This window comes from Garra rufa, chromosome 2 (assembly GCF_049309525.1).
Source record: "Garra rufa chromosome 2, GarRuf1.0, whole genome shotgun sequence".
Classification (NCBI taxonomy): domain Eukaryota; kingdom Metazoa; phylum Chordata; class Actinopteri; order Cypriniformes; family Cyprinidae; genus Garra; species Garra rufa.
The window spans coordinates 9,159,336-9,178,938 of record NC_133362.1 but is presented as its reverse complement, the minus strand read 5'-3'; the positions used below and the strand labels follow the sequence as shown (position 1 = coordinate 9,178,938).

At 36.1% G+C, this 19,603-nt stretch overlaps 1 protein-coding gene across 1 annotated transcript in view; it reads right to left on the bottom strand.

Annotated features, from left to right (window-relative positions):
- Positions 1-19,603, bottom strand: part of LOC141325171 (CD276 antigen homolog) — a 34,083-nt gene that overhangs the window by 5,844 nt on the left and 8,636 nt on the right. The window contains exons 2-3 of the mRNA XM_073833678.1: positions 2,952-3,299; positions 2,586-2,861 (exon numbers count right to left, since the gene is read on the bottom strand). Of these exons, the coding sequence (XP_073689779.1) occupies positions 2,586-2,861; positions 2,952-3,299 (624 nt within the window). The remainder of the gene's footprint in view (positions 1-2,585; positions 2,862-2,951; positions 3,300-19,603) is intronic.

The following is a 19,603-nucleotide window of genomic DNA, read 5'->3' as shown; positions in this document are numbered from 1 at the left end:
TCAAGGTTGATTGATGTCATCTTATATTCTGAGAACTCTTTGAACTTTTCCCTGCAAATAAAAAGTTTGGAAAAACAAAAGATGGAAAACCATACTGACAGGACTAAATTTAGCAATGACACAGGGGGAAAAAAAATAAGTCGCAACTAAATCTGCATTCTTGAACTGTAGCCTCATACTAGTAAAATTCCACAAGCCGCAACTCAAAATACTGAGCTTTTTACTCTTATAATTACAACAACACAGCTGAGGCCAATAAAGACTTAAACCATGGGAAAAAAACAGACAGAGTACTGACGGATAATGTTGGAATCTGCCGTCGTCCGGACGCCGCAGAGGCTGGGACCCGGGCGTGGTTCAGGGCCTCTTCAGTGCCCTCTGGAACACAGTTTGAAAACTTGATGTACTGCGCACACATACTTGCACGTACTCATATGAAACTCGGTACACATATAGATCTCACTGAGCCAAACAACTTTTGTACTTTATGTCATAAGCTCCACCCAACAGGAAGTGAGATATTTAGGGCTGTTTAAAAAGCGCATGTTCTGGAATTTAATGTACTCCTCCCAGGATTTCCATGGGATTGTCACCAAACTCGGTCAGCATGATCTCAAGACATTGGGGATGCTAAATTGCGAGGGGATTTTTGATATCTTGAACGGTTTGGCCATGGCAAGGCGACAAAGTTATGGCGAGAAATGAGAAACAGGAAGTGTCTAATAACTGTTGCACACATTGCCTGATTCTGATGAAACTTCACCAGTTTGTTCGTTGTATGATGCCGATTCCATAAATGTGACTATTATGAGTCAAAGTTATAGCGCCACCAACTGGCAGCGTGTCATTTTCAAAATGCTTTGAAATCAGCTTCTTAATTTTACTTGATTTTCTTTAAACTTCATCAAAATAATGTCAAAACACGGCCGATGAGAATATGTAAAGGGGTCGATGCTAAATCAAATGCTGTTGCCATGGCAACGTCTCAAACTTTAAAATTAGATTCCTGTCTTTTCGAGGCAGATAACATGCTTAGAATTTCATGAAACTCAACACACACATCAATATTAATGATAGTTAGACACTGGCGAAAGGTCATAAATGGGCGTGGAGCACTCTATAGCGCCATCTTTTGACAAAAGTTGGGGGGTTAGTTTTTCCTACAGTCACCAAACTCTGTACATATATTGTTCTCATCAATCTGGACAACTTTCTAAATGAAACTCATTAGCTAAGACCAACAGGAAGCCGGCTATTTTGATTTGAATGTGGATTTTAGGAAAAATCAGGCTGTAAACAAATTCACACTCCTACTAAGAACAACAAGCTGTTCACACCAAACTTTTTTTTAACATGACGAGAAGATTCTGAAGATGTTAAATTGCGAGCGGATTTGGGATATCTTGAACGGTGTTGACGTGGTGATTTTTTAAAGATGTATTAAAAAACATACCTGTAATTTTTTACATCTTTAAAGTGCAGCATCCAAACTCTTTACAACTTTTTTCACACAGAGATCTAATCATTCTGAGCAAGTGCTGTTAATATAAATTTTATACAAGCTTTAATTAATTAAAGAAAATTAAAAAAAGAAATCAGAAACCTGCTGTCACTCTGGCTGAATGTCTCTATGTGTGTGTGTTGTCAGAGTGAGTGAAGCTCAGTGCATATATTTAGTCATAATTTTCGTTGACGAAAGCAACACTAGCTAAATCTACATTAAATTATTGAAACTTAATTATTTATGCAATTGTTCTGTTCTGTTTACCCTGGGGGATTATTGCTGCTCTTCCTGATGTTGTCCACAGAACAGATGTTTCCCATTCAACACTTGGAATGCAGCCCAAAAATTATTTGGACAACATTTATGCTCATCTCATACAGACCTCAAACATTTATGGTGTCTGAAAAAAAAAAAAAACTGAAATAGATCATTTGGGTTTCTGAAAGGGTTGGCAAATGACAAAATTGATATTTCTTGGTGAACTTTTCTTTAAGGAGATGATTATTTGTCAAAGTCTAACTTGTTTTTCTTGGGAATTCTAATGGGAATGGTTTTAAAGCACTCCCTTTTAATCATGGCATTCTTGGTTTACCACAACAACAGCTATGTTTACTCCATGTGAGATTTTGCTGGTTTAAGTTACAACATTTACAATGTTACAAAAGATTCACATTTCAAAACCATGTTTTTCTCTTGAACACTCAAATAATCCTGAAAAAATGTATATCGGTTTCCAGAAAACATGAGGCTGCTTTCAACACTGAAATGCTTCTTGAGCATGAAATTAGAATATCATGCAACACTGAAGACTGGAGTAATGATGCTGAAAATTCAGCTTTGATCACAGAAATAACTTACATTTGAAAATATATTCAAATAGAAACCAGTTATTTTAAATTGTAATAATATATCTCAATATTGCTGCTTTTACAGTTTTTTTGCAGCCTTGGTTTCTTACCGACTTTAAACAAAACAAATGTGTAAAAAATCATCATTGTAGTTGGTTAAACATTAGAACACAATAAAATCTAATTAAATCACTGATCAAATACAATCAAATATCCCAGAAAGCAGTGCTTACCATAGCTGAGGTTAACATGTCTCTGTAGCTCCTGATTTGCAGCAGGACTTTTAAGTTTAAACGTGACATTGCACGCTGGACTCTGAGTTACGTAGCTGCTTTTTAAGTAGTACAGTCCTCCGTCTGATGCAGGCAAAACCTCCAGGTGGTCAGTGAGATTCTGACCTCCTGACCCCAACCACATGACCTCTGGTTTTGGGTAGCCCTCCATCTCATACTGGAGAGTCACATTGGTGGATTTGAGAAGGATGCTTAACCTCGGCTCAGTATAGAAATCTGAGGACACAAAACACACACAGATAATCTCTCACATCAACCTATTAGAAGTCAAAATATTACAATGATACTAAAATATCACTGGCGTACCTGCGTAAATGAGACGCACCACTCCTCTATCAGTTCCCTTGGCGTTGCTCACTACACACACGTAGTTCCCTGCATCCTTCAGTCCAATATTGGCTATACTGAGGGATGCGTTTCCTTTAGCGAGTTCCTTGTGATTTAATGTTGTCCGGTTGAAATAAACTGGGTTTTGTCGTTCGAGCTGGTCTTTCTCGTAGTAGAAGCTGTGGGCCACCTGAGTGCTTTCCTGCAGTTGCCATGTGATCACCAAATTAGAGATGTTAGGATCCGGTTCAAACTCACAAGAAAGAAGCGCCGTGGCTCCACGGACCACAAATACAGGACCGGAGGGTACTGTGACGCTAAAGCAGTCTGGAGATGAAAAAGATTAGACTGGTTGAAGCACAAACTGGCATGTATGTAAACACAGCAGAAAAAAAAAGAAATCTCTTTTTTAGGATGCTATATTTTAAAGGTAAATTTCATAAACCAAATAAACTTTATTAGGCCTACCGCAACATGCAGTGTAGGTTTCGTTTTGTGTGTGAACAAGACATAAACTGCCTTATAAAGCAGTGTTTATAAAAGGAAAAGGATGTGATGTGTGGCCAAGTATTTGTGCCCTGGATTTCACCCATCTTGTGTGCACATGCTTAGCACACACCTTGAACACACACCCGAAGCAATAGGCAGCCAGTTTTTTGGGGTTGGGGGTGGAAGAGCAGGCCCGGATTGGCTAATCGGGAGGACCGGGAGAATTCCCGGTGGGCCGGTCCGTTTTTTTGGCCGCGAGGGCCGGTGTCCCTAGCTGCCTGCACTCACAGCAGTCGCCAGGGGCGGACTGTCCATCGGGAGAATTTTTGGCCCGCTACCCTCCAATTTTTATTATTATTATTTAATAGTGTTGTTGTTGTTGTTTTTGTTGCCGGCCTAATGTACTAAAGTGGTTATTTCAGAATTAGCCATTCAATAGTAAAACTCTAATAAATCATAAATCGGTTAGTCTTGACTGGCACGCGTTTCGTCTCGCGCGCGCTCCGCGCATCCGCGCGTCCGCCGTCCGCCAAAACGACGCGAGACTGATGTAGAAGTGCCCAGGTGGAGCAGAGAGACAAATCTGTCCTGTTTAGGACCTAAAGCGCAGGTCTGTTACATCTGTAAACAGACTATTGTAGTTTTGTCTTTGTTTACTTAAGTATTGAACTGCTAACAAATGTTAATCTATAAAAAATATCGTTTTAAAACAGGTTTAGGGAGCTACCCTTATAAAAATTAACTGTGGTTTTACAAAACATGTTTACTATAGTTATACAATAATTATACAATATACAATGGTTTTGCTACACTATACTTTCACCATGGTATAAAATTATGATTATACTAATGGGAATCAATCCTAAAAAAACCCCCAAAAAAACATGGTTATGTTTACCATAGGCTCAATAATATCATGGTTAATTTTCCTTAGGGCCAAACATGACCCATGATAATGCAAAACATGTTTAGTTTTAAGATTTTTTAATAAAGATATATTCAAGATGTAGCTAATTTTTGTTGTTTTAATTTTAACATTACGACAATAACACATGGTCCTAATGTAGTGGCCCTCTTTTTTCTGTTGCCCTTTTTTCTATCAAATGTTTTAGTACTAATCATAAATTATATATAATTTTGAAAGCTTAGAAGCTCAAGAACCATCCTGGTGGCTGTCTCCTCCCCCTTAGCAGCAATGTCAAGTGTCATTTTACAAAATCACAACTTTTTACAATCTTGACAAAAACATGTCTTTAAAAAGGTCTCAGTATTTCTGCAATAATCTGCTGATTGTCTTCTTTAAAAAAGACCAACCTTAGATCTGTACTGTATAGGTGGTTGTAAAGGTCGAGATGTGTTTATGAAAAAAGTGACACAAGATACAAGAAAATTTGTTTAAAAAGTAAACACACATGAGAGACAGAGAGATTAAAAGAGATTAAAAGGCAAATTGGAAGTTCAAGAGATAGCATTTAATTATTTTACCCAGTTGATTTCAACTTTTCTTTATGTGATGATGAAAAATATTGTTGTCCAGGGTTTCAAATTTTGGTGTGGGATGGCCTGGATAAGTGTGAGATTTCCCGGCCTGAAATTTTGTCTCAGTCCGCCCCTGGTTAACGTCAAGCTAGTTAGGAGCAGTGCAAAACAACGATGTCTGCAAATCACCGTTCATGTTTATGTATCAAACCTTTTCTTGTACTGTTGCTCTTCAGCAGCAGCAGCCTCTAGTCCAGTTTGCTGCTAAGAGTGAAAAGCCAGGCCCCGTAACATTACCAAGCACCAGTCATGAGCCCAACACACTAGAATGGGCAGGTAGGACAGTGCAATACTTGTTCTATTCTTTATTTGTGTTTAAGGACTGAACAATTTTGCACAGAATATATATTCAGATATTGCAGAAAAGGACATTGTGATGTTTAAAAGAATAGTGTTAGACATTTACCCTTTAATGTTCTCATTTATGAAAAATATTTGAACTTATAAAGCAGCTGTTTACTTGAAAAAGACATGATAGTGTCATTAGAAAGTTTAATACATTTTATTTTAATCTTTATTTTATACATATAGCTTAATATACATTTGTATTTATTTGATATTTTTTCATTTCAAGGTTTGGATATTTATGAGCTCTAATTCTAACAGAAAATAGATACTGATACTGTTAAACATTATATTGTGTTAACTGTTCAAATAAATCTTCACTGTGAAGCAACACTTAGGCTACTGTATTTGCACTGAATTGGAAATGACGTCATTTTAATATAGTCAGTCGTGAACTAAAGTGGGCCGGTCTAAGGCTTGAAACTCCAGGGCTGAAAAGGAGTCCCACTCCGGCCCTGTGGAAGAGAGTGCTGTAAATTCACTCCCCCACCCCCACATGTAATACCTGCCAGCCTTCATTTTCAAGAGCATATTTGAACTATAAACAAGTACATTCTTTGTTAGAGAGTTTGCTGGCCAGTCAAGCACACCACCACCATGGTCATTTAACCAACTTTTGCAGTGTGGGCAGGTGCCAAATCCTACTGGAAAATGAAATCAGCATTAATTTTCACGTCATAACTTGCACACATATCGGGCTTCGGGCCTGCTTTAGAAAAAAAACTTAAAAAAAAAAAAGTTTAATGAGATTTAATGCGTGCGTCCCCGTAAGCGCCAGTGATGTCTCGCGCATAGCAGAGTATGAGCGGAGCGCGGAGTGATTTTGAATGGAGGAAGGAGCGGATTTTTTTTAAAGTCGGAGCGTCATGGTTTTCACTCTCTTCAAGAGCGCTCCACCACTGCTCCATCATGAGTACAATTCATGACAATGGTCCGTAATATAACTGCATATTAAGCAGGAAATCATATGTTAAACATGTTTAGCTTGATAGAGATGGATCACTCAAATCAGAAATAATGTGATCTGTAGGTAAAATAACTGACGAAAACGTATTATTTTCATTACAAACTTGCACTGGATAAAGCAGCAATACTCTTTTAATGCTGACAATTATTAGCTGTGGTCGGAACAAATATTGCACACTATGTTTGAAACTCTCCTGTTATTTTATTTTATTTTATTATATTTTATGAACAGGACTGTTACATTTCAAACATACTTAATTATTATTATTATTATTATTATTATTTTTATTTTTTTTTGACGCGGAGCAGTGTTTCTGATATCAGTGAGCGAGGAGTGGAGCTGGATTATTAAATGTAAGGAGCGCGGGGGAAATTGTTGCCGCTCCACTGTGCTCACATACCGCATAGAGATTTTCAGCCACGTGGTAAAGTTGTGTTTTTGAAGTTTTCTATATTATTTATTCTTTATATATTTGTTCAATATTCGTTTACTTTACCACTGCGACTTTGTATGTTCCGGTTTTGCGCAGCAGAGCTGCCTGCCCTGTTCGAAATGCCTTTGTTCTGAGATGGTGATAATAAACTTTAAATCTAAAATTTTGCTATATTGATGTTTGTTTTATATCTGTGAATTGCACTGTAGACTAGTCAAGTGTTGATTTGATATATAGGTTAAATTGAGTAAACTCACTGTGGACCACATACCGCTTGGATATCGATGTCACTTAAAAAACTAACTTACATTTAAAAAAACAAACAAACAAACAAACAAACAAAAAACTCCAAACATTTCTCTAAATTGTTCTGATAAAAAAAACGAAACGAAAAAAACATAAACTTTCTATTAAACACGAATCTGGTCTATTTTAATGGCTGTAACAGTATAAGCTGTTTGGCGGAAAAAAAGACGGGCTTCGGGTCGGACTCGGGCCAAAATTTTTGATAAGCTGTCGGACACGGGCCGGGCTACAGCCTGTGCGTCTCGGGCCAGGGCCGGGCTAGGGCTTAGATTTAAGGCCCGTGCAGGGCTCTAATCAGCATCTTTAAAAAACGTGTCAGCAGAAGGAGGCATGAAGTGCTCTTAAAATTTCTCGGTAAACCGGTGCAGTGGCTTTGGTTTCCAAAAAACACAGTGGACCAACACTAGCAGATGTCATTGCACCCCAAATCATCACAGACTGTGGAAACATAACACTGGACTTTAAGCAACTTGGGCTATGAGCTTCTCCACCCTTCCTCCAGACTCTAGGACTTTGGTTTCCAAATAAAATACAAAACTTGCTCTCATCTGAAAAGAGGACTTTGGACCACCGGGAAACAGTCCATTTCTTCTTCTCCTTAGCCCACGTAAGACACCTCTGACTTTGCCTGTGGTTCAGGAGTGGCTTAACAAGAGGAATACAACAACTGTAGCCAAATTCCTGACACGTCTGTGTTTGGTGGCTCTTGATGCCTTGACCCCAGCCTCAGTCTATTTCTTGTGAAGTTCACCCAAATTCTTGAATCGATTTTGTTGACAAGCCTCTCAAGGCTGCGGTTCTCTCGGTTGGTTGTGCTTTTTTTCTTCCACACTTTCTTCCACTCAACTTTCTGTTAACATGCTTGGATACAGCACTCTGTGAACAGCCAGCTTCTTTGGCAATGAATGTTAGTGGCTTACCCTCCTTGTGAAGGGTGTCAATGATTGTCTTCTGGACAATTGTCAGATCTGCAGTCTTCCCCATGATTGTGTAGCCTAGTGAACCAAACTGAGACACCATTTTGAAGGCTCAGAAAACCTTTGCAGGCGTTTTGAGTTGATTAGCTCCCACTCCCTTTTCTGTACTTGTTAGAGCCAGCTTGTGCTGCACTCTGAAGGGAGTAGTTAACAGCATGATAAGAAATGTTACATTTTCAAAGTAGCCTAGTGAAAGTTCTTTCTTTCTGACCATTTTGAGCCTTTAAACAAATAAAAAACTGCTGATGTTCAGATACTAAACAAACCAAAAGAATGCCATGCTCTCTTGTTTTCTCCATTAGTACAGTTCTCAGCTGTTCAACACAATTGCAAAAGGCTTTTCTCACAATTAATTAGCCTTATAAAATTATTAACTTGAATCAGCAGCCATACCAGGAGATTGACTAGAGGACTGACAATTGCTAATAATATAGGCTTCTACGCAAAAATGTAGATCATTCTTTAATGTAATGTTTTTGAGTTACAGGATTTTTTTAATAACACAGCTATGTCATAATTATTCAACCCCTATTCAACATTACTGTTGTTAAGTCACTTATTTATATGACAGGGAACAAAATTGTCTTAAGCCTTTAGAATCTCTATTAAAAATAAAAAATAAAAGTTAGCTTGAGCTGTAACATATACATACATTTAACACACGCATGTGCTAAAGTTGAGTAGCAAATATGTGGCCCTGGACCACAAAACCAGTCTTAAGTCGCTGGGGTATATTTGTAGCAATAGCCAAAAATACTTTGTATGGGTCAAAATTATAGATTTTTCTTTTATGCCAAAAATCATTAGGAAATTATGTAAAGATCATGTTCCATGAAGATTTTTTGTAAAATTCATACTGTAAATATATCAAAATGTAATTTTTGATTAGTAATATGCATTGTTAAGAACTTAATTTGGACAACTTTAAAGGTGATTTTCTCAGTATTTTGATTTTTTTACACCCTCAGATTCCAGGTTTTCAAATAGTTGTATCTCGGCCAAATATTGTCCTATCCTAACAAACCATACATCAATGGAAAGCTTACTTATTGAGCTTTCATATGATGTGTATATCTCAGTTTTGTAAAATTTAACCTTATGACTGGTTTTATGGTCTGGGGTCACATATGCCAAAGTCAACAAAGCTTTCACAAAAGCTGTAGAGAAGAAATAGTTTTATTATATCAGAAAGTCTAAGGCTACATAAAGATTTCCAAGACATTAAAAGTTTCTAGAGACACAGCTGGTTGGCTTATTCCTTAGTTTAAAATGTGTTGTTTCTAGAAAACCTTTGAGGATGTTGAACAAAAAAAAAAGCACAATATTAAAAAATGTACTTAGAAAAACCTGCAATGTACAGCCAAAGACTTGCAAGGTTACCCGGCGAAAGGAGGAAAAAACATTTCAGCGCAGTGTATAAGAACAACACTAGACAAGTATGGCCTAAGGCATCTTGCTGAATGGCACTCTTGAACACGAAGAACCAAAATGCTGACTTGAACATTCTAAAATGTATTTGGAAAATGCCTGTGGAGTTCTGAAAATATGTTTTATGGAGTGACGTGACCAAACTGGAACTTTTTGGACCAGTAGTATGTCTGGTCCATAAAAGGCAAAACTTATGGGCAGAAGAACACCATCTCTATTTTTAAACATGGAGGTAGATCAGTCCTATTTTGGGGTTGTTTTACTGTAGCAGGAAGTGGAAATCATCACCGTATAAGATATAAGATATCATGGATTCTTTGAAGTATCAGGCCATTTTGACAAGAATTGTAATGCCTTTGGTGCAAAGACTGAAGCTGATTATCAGTGGACTTTACTGCATGACAATCGTCCAATCATCACTTTGTGATAACGGAGATGGAATGTCAGTGGTGGACAATAACAAAGTATTTTACATTTTTGCAAGTATCTGTGCTTTACTGGAGTAGTTTTATTTTGTGTAACATTTACTTTTATTTCTCTACATTCCAAAGCATAATACTTTTTACTTCACTACATTTCATAAAACATATGTGACCCCGGACCACAAAACCAGTCATAAGGTTAAATTTTACAAAACTGAGATATATACATCATATGAAAGCTCAATGAATAAGCTTTCTATTGATGTAAAGTTTGTTAGGATAGGACAATATTTGGCCGAGATACATCTATTTGAAAATCCGGAATCTAAGGGTGCAAAAAAATCTAAATACTGAGAAAATCACCTTTAAAGTTGTCCAAATTAAGTTCTTAACAATGCATATTACTAATCAAAAATTACATTTTGATAGGTTAACAGTAGGAATTTTACAAAAAATCTTCATGGAACATAATCTTTACTTAATTTCCTAATGATTTTTGACATAAAAGAAAAATCTAAAATTTTGACCCATACAATGTATTTTTGGCTATTGCTACAAATATACCCCAGCGACTTAAGACTGGTTTTGTGGTCCATGGTCACATATTATTACTCCTTATAATACATCACATGCTCCGAGACACAGAAGCAGTGTCTGGTTCATGAACAAACTGACTTTTTTCAATGAACCTGTTGAATTGGTTCGCAAATCGCACCAAACGATTCATTCACGAACTGGACTGATCCGATCGCAGCTGTTCTCAAGTCGACAACTCACTGATTTAAATGAGCCGTTTAGAGCAAGTCTCTATTGAACTGATGCCAAGGAAAGTAAGTTACTAATGTCGAATTTTAGGATTAATTATTGTAACTGTCAGTTGTTTGTGGACTAAATCTGGTGTAAAGGGTGATCCATTTAAGCCCACTGACATTTTTAAATGCACAGACAGATCAACATCAGCATCTCTTATGTTTTAGGTCAAAAACTGAAAAATGTAAATTGCACACGTTTAGCCCTATGTGACATCTGTTTTTATATTGTTTATCAACAGCATAAAATTTATATTGTTAGGATCATCTAGCCACGTACAGATGAATGTTTATTTATAACCATACTGAAAATAAGTAAATATTGTTATCTGATGCTAACTGTCTAGCTAACAAACTTGCTGGTTGCTAGTTCATTTTTAGATAAAAAGACAAAATATTTCTATTCAACCACCTAGACCAGGGGTTTTCAAACCTGTCCTGGAGCCTCCCCTGCCCTGCACATTTTGCTTGTCTCTCTCATCTAATACACCTGATTCAAATCATCAGCTCATTAGTAGAGACTGCAAGACCTGAATTGGGTGTGCCTAATAAGGGAGACATACAAAATGTGCAGGGCAGGGGAGGCTCCAGGACAGGTTTGAAAACCCCTGACCTAGACAGATTACATCTGAGGGAAAAATACAGGACATGATGTTCAAAACATTAAACTACAGTCATTATCAAAGTGGGAAGTGATGCCCTCTGGGGGCATTTGGCCAGACAAGGTTTGAGAAGACAAAAAAATAATGAAAATATAATTTCCTTTAAATGTTCTTCCTAACTTCAGGCCTTATTCTTAAATCATATATAACTGTGACGTGCAAAACAACAAGCTTTGAAACACTTTTTTTCTTACTTGTGAAAATTAGATGGACAAATTTGTTTTCTCTCAGGTACAGGTATGTGCCAAAAAATTAGAATATCGACAATTGCTAATAAAAGGCCTCTATGCAAAAATGTAGATCATTCTTTGATGTATTGTTTTTGAGGTTTTTTTTTAATAACACAGCTATGTCATAATTATTCAACCCCTATTCAACTTTACTGTTTTTAAGTCACTTATTTTTATGGCAGCGAACAAAAATGTCTTAAAACACAGTTAACCCTTATGTGTTGTTAGGGACGTTTTCGTCCACTGAGGGGTGCTGTTGAGTCTTAATTTGGCCACAACTTTTTCTCTGTTAAAGCAAATGGAATGATTTTTGGTGACTAATCTTATTTTGATACATATTTTGGGAAAATGCTTTGAAATTTTTCAAAAACTCAACAGTACACTGTGGGCAAATTTACTACCCTTTCGTTATGTTTCGTGGCTGAAAACAGCCACTACTTTAAACTGCTGTAAAAATGTATCAGATAAATATTTTTTCAATTTTTTTGGCATAAATCTATTAATCAACCTCAGTCCTGCTCAAAAATACTAAATGTTTAAAAAAAATTCAGGATTTTAACTCTTTAATTGCCAAATTCCTAAATGATGTCACTGATTTGGGGGAAAAAACCCCACAAAATTACTAATTTTAAATATAAAAGGTAATTGTGGCCTGGATTTTTTTTTACCTTTTTAACAGTCTTGGACATGTGAACGATTAGTAAGAAGATTGGCTTTCATGCATTGTTAGTTTTGGCGCAGCATCCGATTTTCTTTTTTTCTCCCTCATTTATTGTTTTGTGGCTGTTTTTGCCCCATTGACTTCCATTATAACCACATTTTTTGATTGCAAAGCCATGACACCATATAATGCTGAATTCTTGATTGTTTGTGGTTTTCCCTGTTGGGAAGGGGTCAAATTTGTAAATTGTACTGTTGATTATCAGTTGGCCCCATTAACCCTTTAGATAGGCCTTTGCAACAAAAAGCTTAGTTTTACATAGAGTTCTATGGAGTATAACGGCATATTATAGTGTGCGTGTGTGTATGTGTGTGTGAGCGTGTGTGAGTGTGTGAAAGTGAGTGAAAGTGTGTGAAAGTGTGAGAGAGACCTTTGTGCACCTTGATACCCCTGAGAAAATCTAAATAAGCACCTCAGCTCTCAGAACGACATGGAGTAAACAAAAATAAAGAAAGTATATTTATGTATTTGTTTACCATATAGTTCTGAGAGCTGAGGTGCTTTTTTTTATTTTCTGAGGTGTATCAAGGTGCACAGAGGTCTCTCTCACACTCACAGACACTCACACACACTCTCATACACTCGCACACACTTTCACACACTCACACACGCTCACACACACATACATACACGCACACTATAATATGTCGTTATACTCCATAGAACTCTATGTAAAACTAAGCTTTTTTTTGCAAAGGCCTATCTAAAGGGTTAATGGGGCCAACTGATAATCAACAGTACAATTTACAAATTTGACCCCTTCCCAACAGGGAAAACCACAAACAATCAAGAATTCAGCATTATATGGTGTCATGGCTTTGCAATCAAAAAATGTGGTTATAATGGAAGTCAATGGGGCAAAAACAGCCACAAACAATAAATGAGGGAGAAAAAATGAAAATCTGATGCTGCGCCAAAACTAACAATGCATGAAAGCCAATGTTCTTACTAATCTTTCACATGTCCAAGACTGTTAAAAAGGTAAAAAAAAATCCAGGCCACAATTACCTTTTATATTGAAAATGAGTAATTTTGTGTTTTTTTTTCCCCAAAATCAGTGACATCATTTAGGAATTTGGCAATTAAAGAGTTAAAATCCTGAATTTTTTTTAAACATTTAGTATTTTTGAGCAGGACTGAGATTGATTAATAGATTTATGCAAAAAAATTTGAAAAAAATATTTATCTGATACATTTTTACAGCAGTTTAAAGTAGTGGCTGTTTTCAGCCACGAAACATAACGAAAGGTTGTAAATTGAAACAATGCACAAGGGTTAAGCCTTTAGAATATCTATTAAAAACACAGAATTAGCTTGAGCTGTAACATATACAGCCATGTGCCACAAAATTAGAATATTGAGGGAAAGTCCATCTATTTCAATAATTTGTTTCAAATAGTGAAACTTGTGTTATATTAGTTTTCTACACACAAAGTGAAATATTTCAAGCCTTTATTTGTTTCAATTTTGATGGAATTATGTATATTAAAAAAAAAAATCCAGTATTTCACAAAATTTGAATATTTCATGAGGATCTTAAACACATGTTGGCCTTCTGAAAAGTGTGTTAATGTACTGTATTATGTCCTCAGTACTTTGTTGGGCCTGATGTTGCACTAATTCCAGCATCAAGGCGGCGTGGCATGGAGGCGATCAGCCTTTGACACAGTTGAGGTGTTATGGTAGCCCAAGTTGCTTTGATATTGGCCTTCAGCTTGTCTGCATTTTGGGGTCTATGTTTTTCAAGATTTTCAATGGGGAGAGTTTGCCGGCCAATCAAGTACAGTTATTCCATGGCTATTAAACCAGGTACTGGTACTTTTAGCTTTGTGGGCAGGTGCCAAATCCTGCTGGAAAATAAAATCATCATCTCCAAAAAGCTTGTCGGCAATAGGAAGCATGAAGCGCTCTAAAATTTCCTGTTAGACAGCTGTGTTGACTGTGGACTTGATAAAAGACAATGGACCCACACCAGCAGATGACATGGCTCCCCAAACCATCACTGACTGTGGAAACTTCACACTGGATTTTAAGCAGCTTGACTTTTGTGCCTCTCCAGACTCTGGGACCTTGATTTCCAAATGCAAAGTTTGCTTTCATCTAAAAAAACAGGACTTGGGACCACTGGGCAACAGACCAGTACTTTTTCTCCTTAGCCCAGCACAGACGCTTCTGACGTTGTTTTTGGTTCAAGAGTGGCTTGGCGCATGAAATTCTCCAGCTGTAGCTGATGTCATGCAGACGTCTGTATGTGGTGGTTCTTGATGCACTGACTCCAGCCTCAGACAACACCTTTAGAAGCTCCCCGAGATTTCTGAACCGCCCTTGCTTGACAATCCTCTCAAGGCTACAGTCATCCGTGTCACTTGTGCACCTTTTCCGGCCACATTTTCCCTTCCTCTTAACCCTCTGTTAATATACTTCGATACTGCGTTCTGTGAGCATCCAGCTTCTTTTGCAATTGCCTTTTGAGACTTTTCCTCCTTATGGAGGGTGTCAATGATGGTCTTCCGCACAACCGTCCAGTCAGCAGTCTTCCCCATGATTCTGAAGCCTACTAAGCCAGACTGAGACAATTTAAAGGCTGAGGAAACCTTTGCAGGTGTTTTGCATTAATTAGCTGACTAGATTGGGACACAGAGAGCCTACAATGTTGAACTTTGTCATGATATTCTAATTTTGTGAAATACTGGATTTTTTTTTAATCTTTAATCCATAATCATTACAATTGAAACAAATTAAGGCTTGAAATATTTCACTTGTGTAGTGAACTAATATAACACACAAGTTTCACTTTTTGAAACAAATTATTGAAATAAGTGGACTTACCCTCGATATTCTAATTTTTTGTCACATACCTGTATATCAGTGTAATCTTCACAGTGAACAACAAAAATGTAACTGGACTCCATGATTATTTTTGGGGAAATCCCAGGTATTTTAAGCAGTAGGATTATAAAAAATATACACATGCCAATATAAAATTAAGTAGCCTATATAAAATTGCAAAATAAATCTATCAGTACTTTTTTACTAAAGTAAATAAAAAATTAGGTACTTTTGTACTTTCACTCAAGTAAAATTGAAAAAGGAGTACTTTTACTGTAGTAATATTTTATTATACATATCTGTACTTTTACTCAAGTACTTGATTTGTGTACTTCGTCCACCACTGTGGAATATAAATGCACATTTTACGCGATTGAAAGAGCATGAAAATCTCCCGTGACAAATTGCAGTGTTACAAATCATTGAGGCTGAGAGAGAGAGAGAAAAAAAAAAATAAATAAAAAATAGGAAAAAAAAAAAAAAAAAACAACCCCGCAGACAAAAGGAAGCCAAATGCAGTTATGTTCGAGGAGTAAATATTTTTGCACAGCTTTTTAAAAATGCTGGTTAGACGTGTTTTGTACGCGTTCGGTAAATCAGCGTACACTTACGTCACTGGTAGTTCCTAGAGGAACTAGACCCTACTCTGAAGTAGGGGCTAATTTAGTTTTCCCAAATGGAGTTCCTGATAATAATTACATTCCTAGCTTCAATGGTGTGAACACGCCATATGTGAACAGGCTTCTAGAACTGTCCATCTAGATTACGCCTGTGCATGTTTTGTGAAAGAGCCATTGTCTGGGTGTTAACAGAGGGATGCAGTCACTGTTTGTTCTAGTGTGGCGATAGATGGTCTGAATATTGCTTTTGGGGGTTGTTACTGCTGCGTGATTAGACAAAATGCTAGGTCAGAACAAAAACCTTTCCGGTGTTCCGGCTACAAAGACAACCAATGTGCAGAAACCAAAATAATCACCGACTTCAAGGACAGCTTACAGCCCACAAGGTTCCCAGAAGTTCTGAATGAATTTCCATGACATGAGTGTTATAATGGTGAATATACAGGTGCATCTCAAAAAATCTGAATATCATGAAAAGTAGTGTAACTAGTTTCAAAGAATGACACTTTCATATATTATAGATTCATTACATGTAAAGTAAAATGTATCAAGTTTTTTTTTTTTTTTTTTTAATGTTGATGATTAAAGTTTACAGCTCATGAAAGTCAAAAATCCAATATCTTAATGTTTGAGTTTCATTAAATGACCATCCCTACAGTACATATCCCAGGTATCTCGTTCATTGAAACCACAATAATGCCAAAGACTGCTGACTTGCCAATAGTCTAGAAGCTCTAATCATCAAAATTAAAACATTTGTTTTATTTTACATGTACTGATTCTAGAATACATGAACGTTTCATTTTGTAAAATAAGTTACAATAATAAAAAAAACTTTATGATATTCTAATTTTTTGAGATGCACCTGCATAAAAATGTTCTTTATTTATTTAAATAGACAATATTAATAAGTATAATACCAAAGTATTGAATATAATACTACATATTCTTGTCTGTTTAAAAGTGTAATGTTTTTCCATGACAGTGGGAGTCCTTGCATTTTGATAAAAATGAAGGACATGCTTTCTTCAGATGTGATTTTCACTACAGAGACACTATTGTTTTAGTCAAACCACCACAGTCACATTCGACCAAACGCTGTCTTCAAATCTCCGGTCAGCAAAAAAAGCAGGAATCAAAAACCACAAGCCACAATTAAAAAAATAATAACAATTCAGAAGAAAAAAGGTCACACCAAAATACAGTTAAGATGGCACAAAGGAAACAATGTTGTTTTTATTATCTTGACTGAATCTATTGACTGAAAGGACTCATGAAATTTGACCCGCCAATGACGACAGCACTTATGTCTCAGGGTTAACTCCTAAATAACTCTACAATACCATAAAGACTACAATAACTTACAATACCATGTTTAAACATTTTGATTTTATTGAAACATAGCCAACAACTTTGGTCAAATCTTTCTGGTCCCTTTTGCTGGTTTATGCTACTCCTTGATCAGCACAAGACCAGCTAAAGACCAGCTTAAACCAGCATCAAAACCTACCTAACCAGCAAATGCTGTTTTTTTTTCCCCACCAGAGACAAAATTTTATATTTTTATGTTGCCCATTTATCAGGCATAACATATAAAAATGATTAACTCTCTGAAATACTTGATTCTAAATGGTCTATTCCGGCATGTGTTATTCCTCGAAAACAACCACTGAATCACATACACTCAGGTTTCACAGATTTGTGGTCACTTTTTAACAAAAACACTTGGAGACAAGCCAGTTGTTTATGCAAAATAGAACAAGACCACCCTCTAGGATGTTTATCCTTTGTTAACAACCATCTGGCATCTTAGCAGTATCTGCCTGAACTGTAATATTATACATCCCAAATTCTTAAGTATCTTTCAATCAGACATGGCTTATTTGTCTATATCTGGGAAGTTTTTTTTCTGTGTGTAACAAAATAAAACTTCAGCTTTCAAAGCTTAGAAAAAGCATACTATTCAAGCATAATATGATCTGGAATTTATCCTCTTATGTAAGTAACAGCTTTTTTTTTTTTTTTTTTTATCAGGGCACAAGGGGCTCTGGGCAAGTTAACTCTACTTTGAAGACTGTTATTGAGATAATCCCCCTGCCTGTGATTTTAGGTTTAACAATTCAGTTTAAACAAACTTTTTGCACTTTGCAAGTGTTGCCAGTCTAGTTTTACTGGCAAAAAACCTGGAAAAAGAAGAAAAAAACAAAAAAAAACAAAAAACACAAAGACTTGTAATGTGTCCACAGCACATTAGGAAAGCATTAGGAGCATTTAAATGAGCATTTACAAATGCCACATTTGCATCCCTCACCACCTACAAAATGGTTGAATAATTGGATCGTTCACATAAAAATACATACATATTATATATAGTCCACAATAGAAAATAACAGTTGAATTTATAAAAATTACCCCATTTAATATGATTCTTAATACTGGGTTGTAATCTGAGGACAACTAATGGACTCATGCAACAATTACAGTAGGTTCAAACGCTCACTGATGCTTCAGAAGGAAACATGATGCATTAAGAGCCGAGTGAAAGGGTAAATTGAATTTATTTTGTCTTCTGGGGAACATTAAAGTATCCTCTGTATAGCTTCTAAAGGGCAGCACTAACTGAACAAATATAATATTTAGACAGAAAAAGAAAAACTTACACATCTTCATTCTGTTCAAAATTTAAAAAAAATATTTTTTTTCCTTCTGGAGCTTCAGTGAGCGTTTGAACCTTCTGTAATAGTTGCATGAGAGTTCGTAAGTTGTCTTTAGTTTGAAAAGATGGATCTCAAAATCATACATATATTGTTGGAAAGGATTCAAATACACAAAAATGCTGAAAAACCAAAAAACTTGTGGGACCTGAAGGAGCTCATGGACAACAATCACTAAAAAAAAAAAAAAAAAAAAAAAAAAAAAAAAAAACACATAGCTGTGGATCATTCAGGTAACAACACTGTATTAAGAGTCAAGTGTATATAAACCTTTGAACGGGGTCGTTTTTCATAAATTCAACTATTATTTTTATGTAAAATATCTTATTCAGGTCAGTGCCAAGTAAAAAATACATTTTACCAGAATAATTATTAAAATTCCATTTGTATCATGAGAATTTCTGTGACGTCAAATACCACATACAGAGACTTGCTATTCTATTTGTTGACACTTGCCAGTTGTTTTTCCAAAATAAGGCCACCCTATTGGGAGTTCATTCTGTGATAACAACCAACTGGCAGCTTAGAAGTATCTGCCAGAACTGTAATATTGTTTAATGTTTAAATGCAGCTGAAATGAAGCATCAAGAAAGACATGAGCTGGCCAGCCACAGTGAGAGACTGGTTTATGGTAAGAGATAAACTTCACTATGAAGGATGAGCTTTTCATATCTCCTTTTTATATTTTGTTTTATTAGTAATTTCCTTTTTTCTGTCATTTTTCCTTTCTTAAAGTTTATTATTTATTCAAATATTTAGGTTTGTGTATATATTTGTGTCTGTTACCACTAATTCTAGTTCTTTTATGATGTTATCTAGACTCGTACCCTGAAAGTGTGGTTTTGGTATGTTTTTTAATTATTATTATTATTATTTATTCATTTTATTTATTTTTTTATTGTGAAGTTGGACCTCTTCTGCAACCTGTGTTTTTTTTTTTTTTTTTGTCTGTTGCCAAGCCTTTCACGTTAAACAACCGTTTATGGACTGAACAAACATAGGACACTTTATTCCTTTACTGTCAATTCTGGAATGTTTTGTTTTGTTTTGAATGTTTTTTTTTAATGCCGTGTTTCTTGGGGGTGGGGGGAATGGTATTGATTATAATTGTACATGTAAACTCAATAAAGAAAATACTGA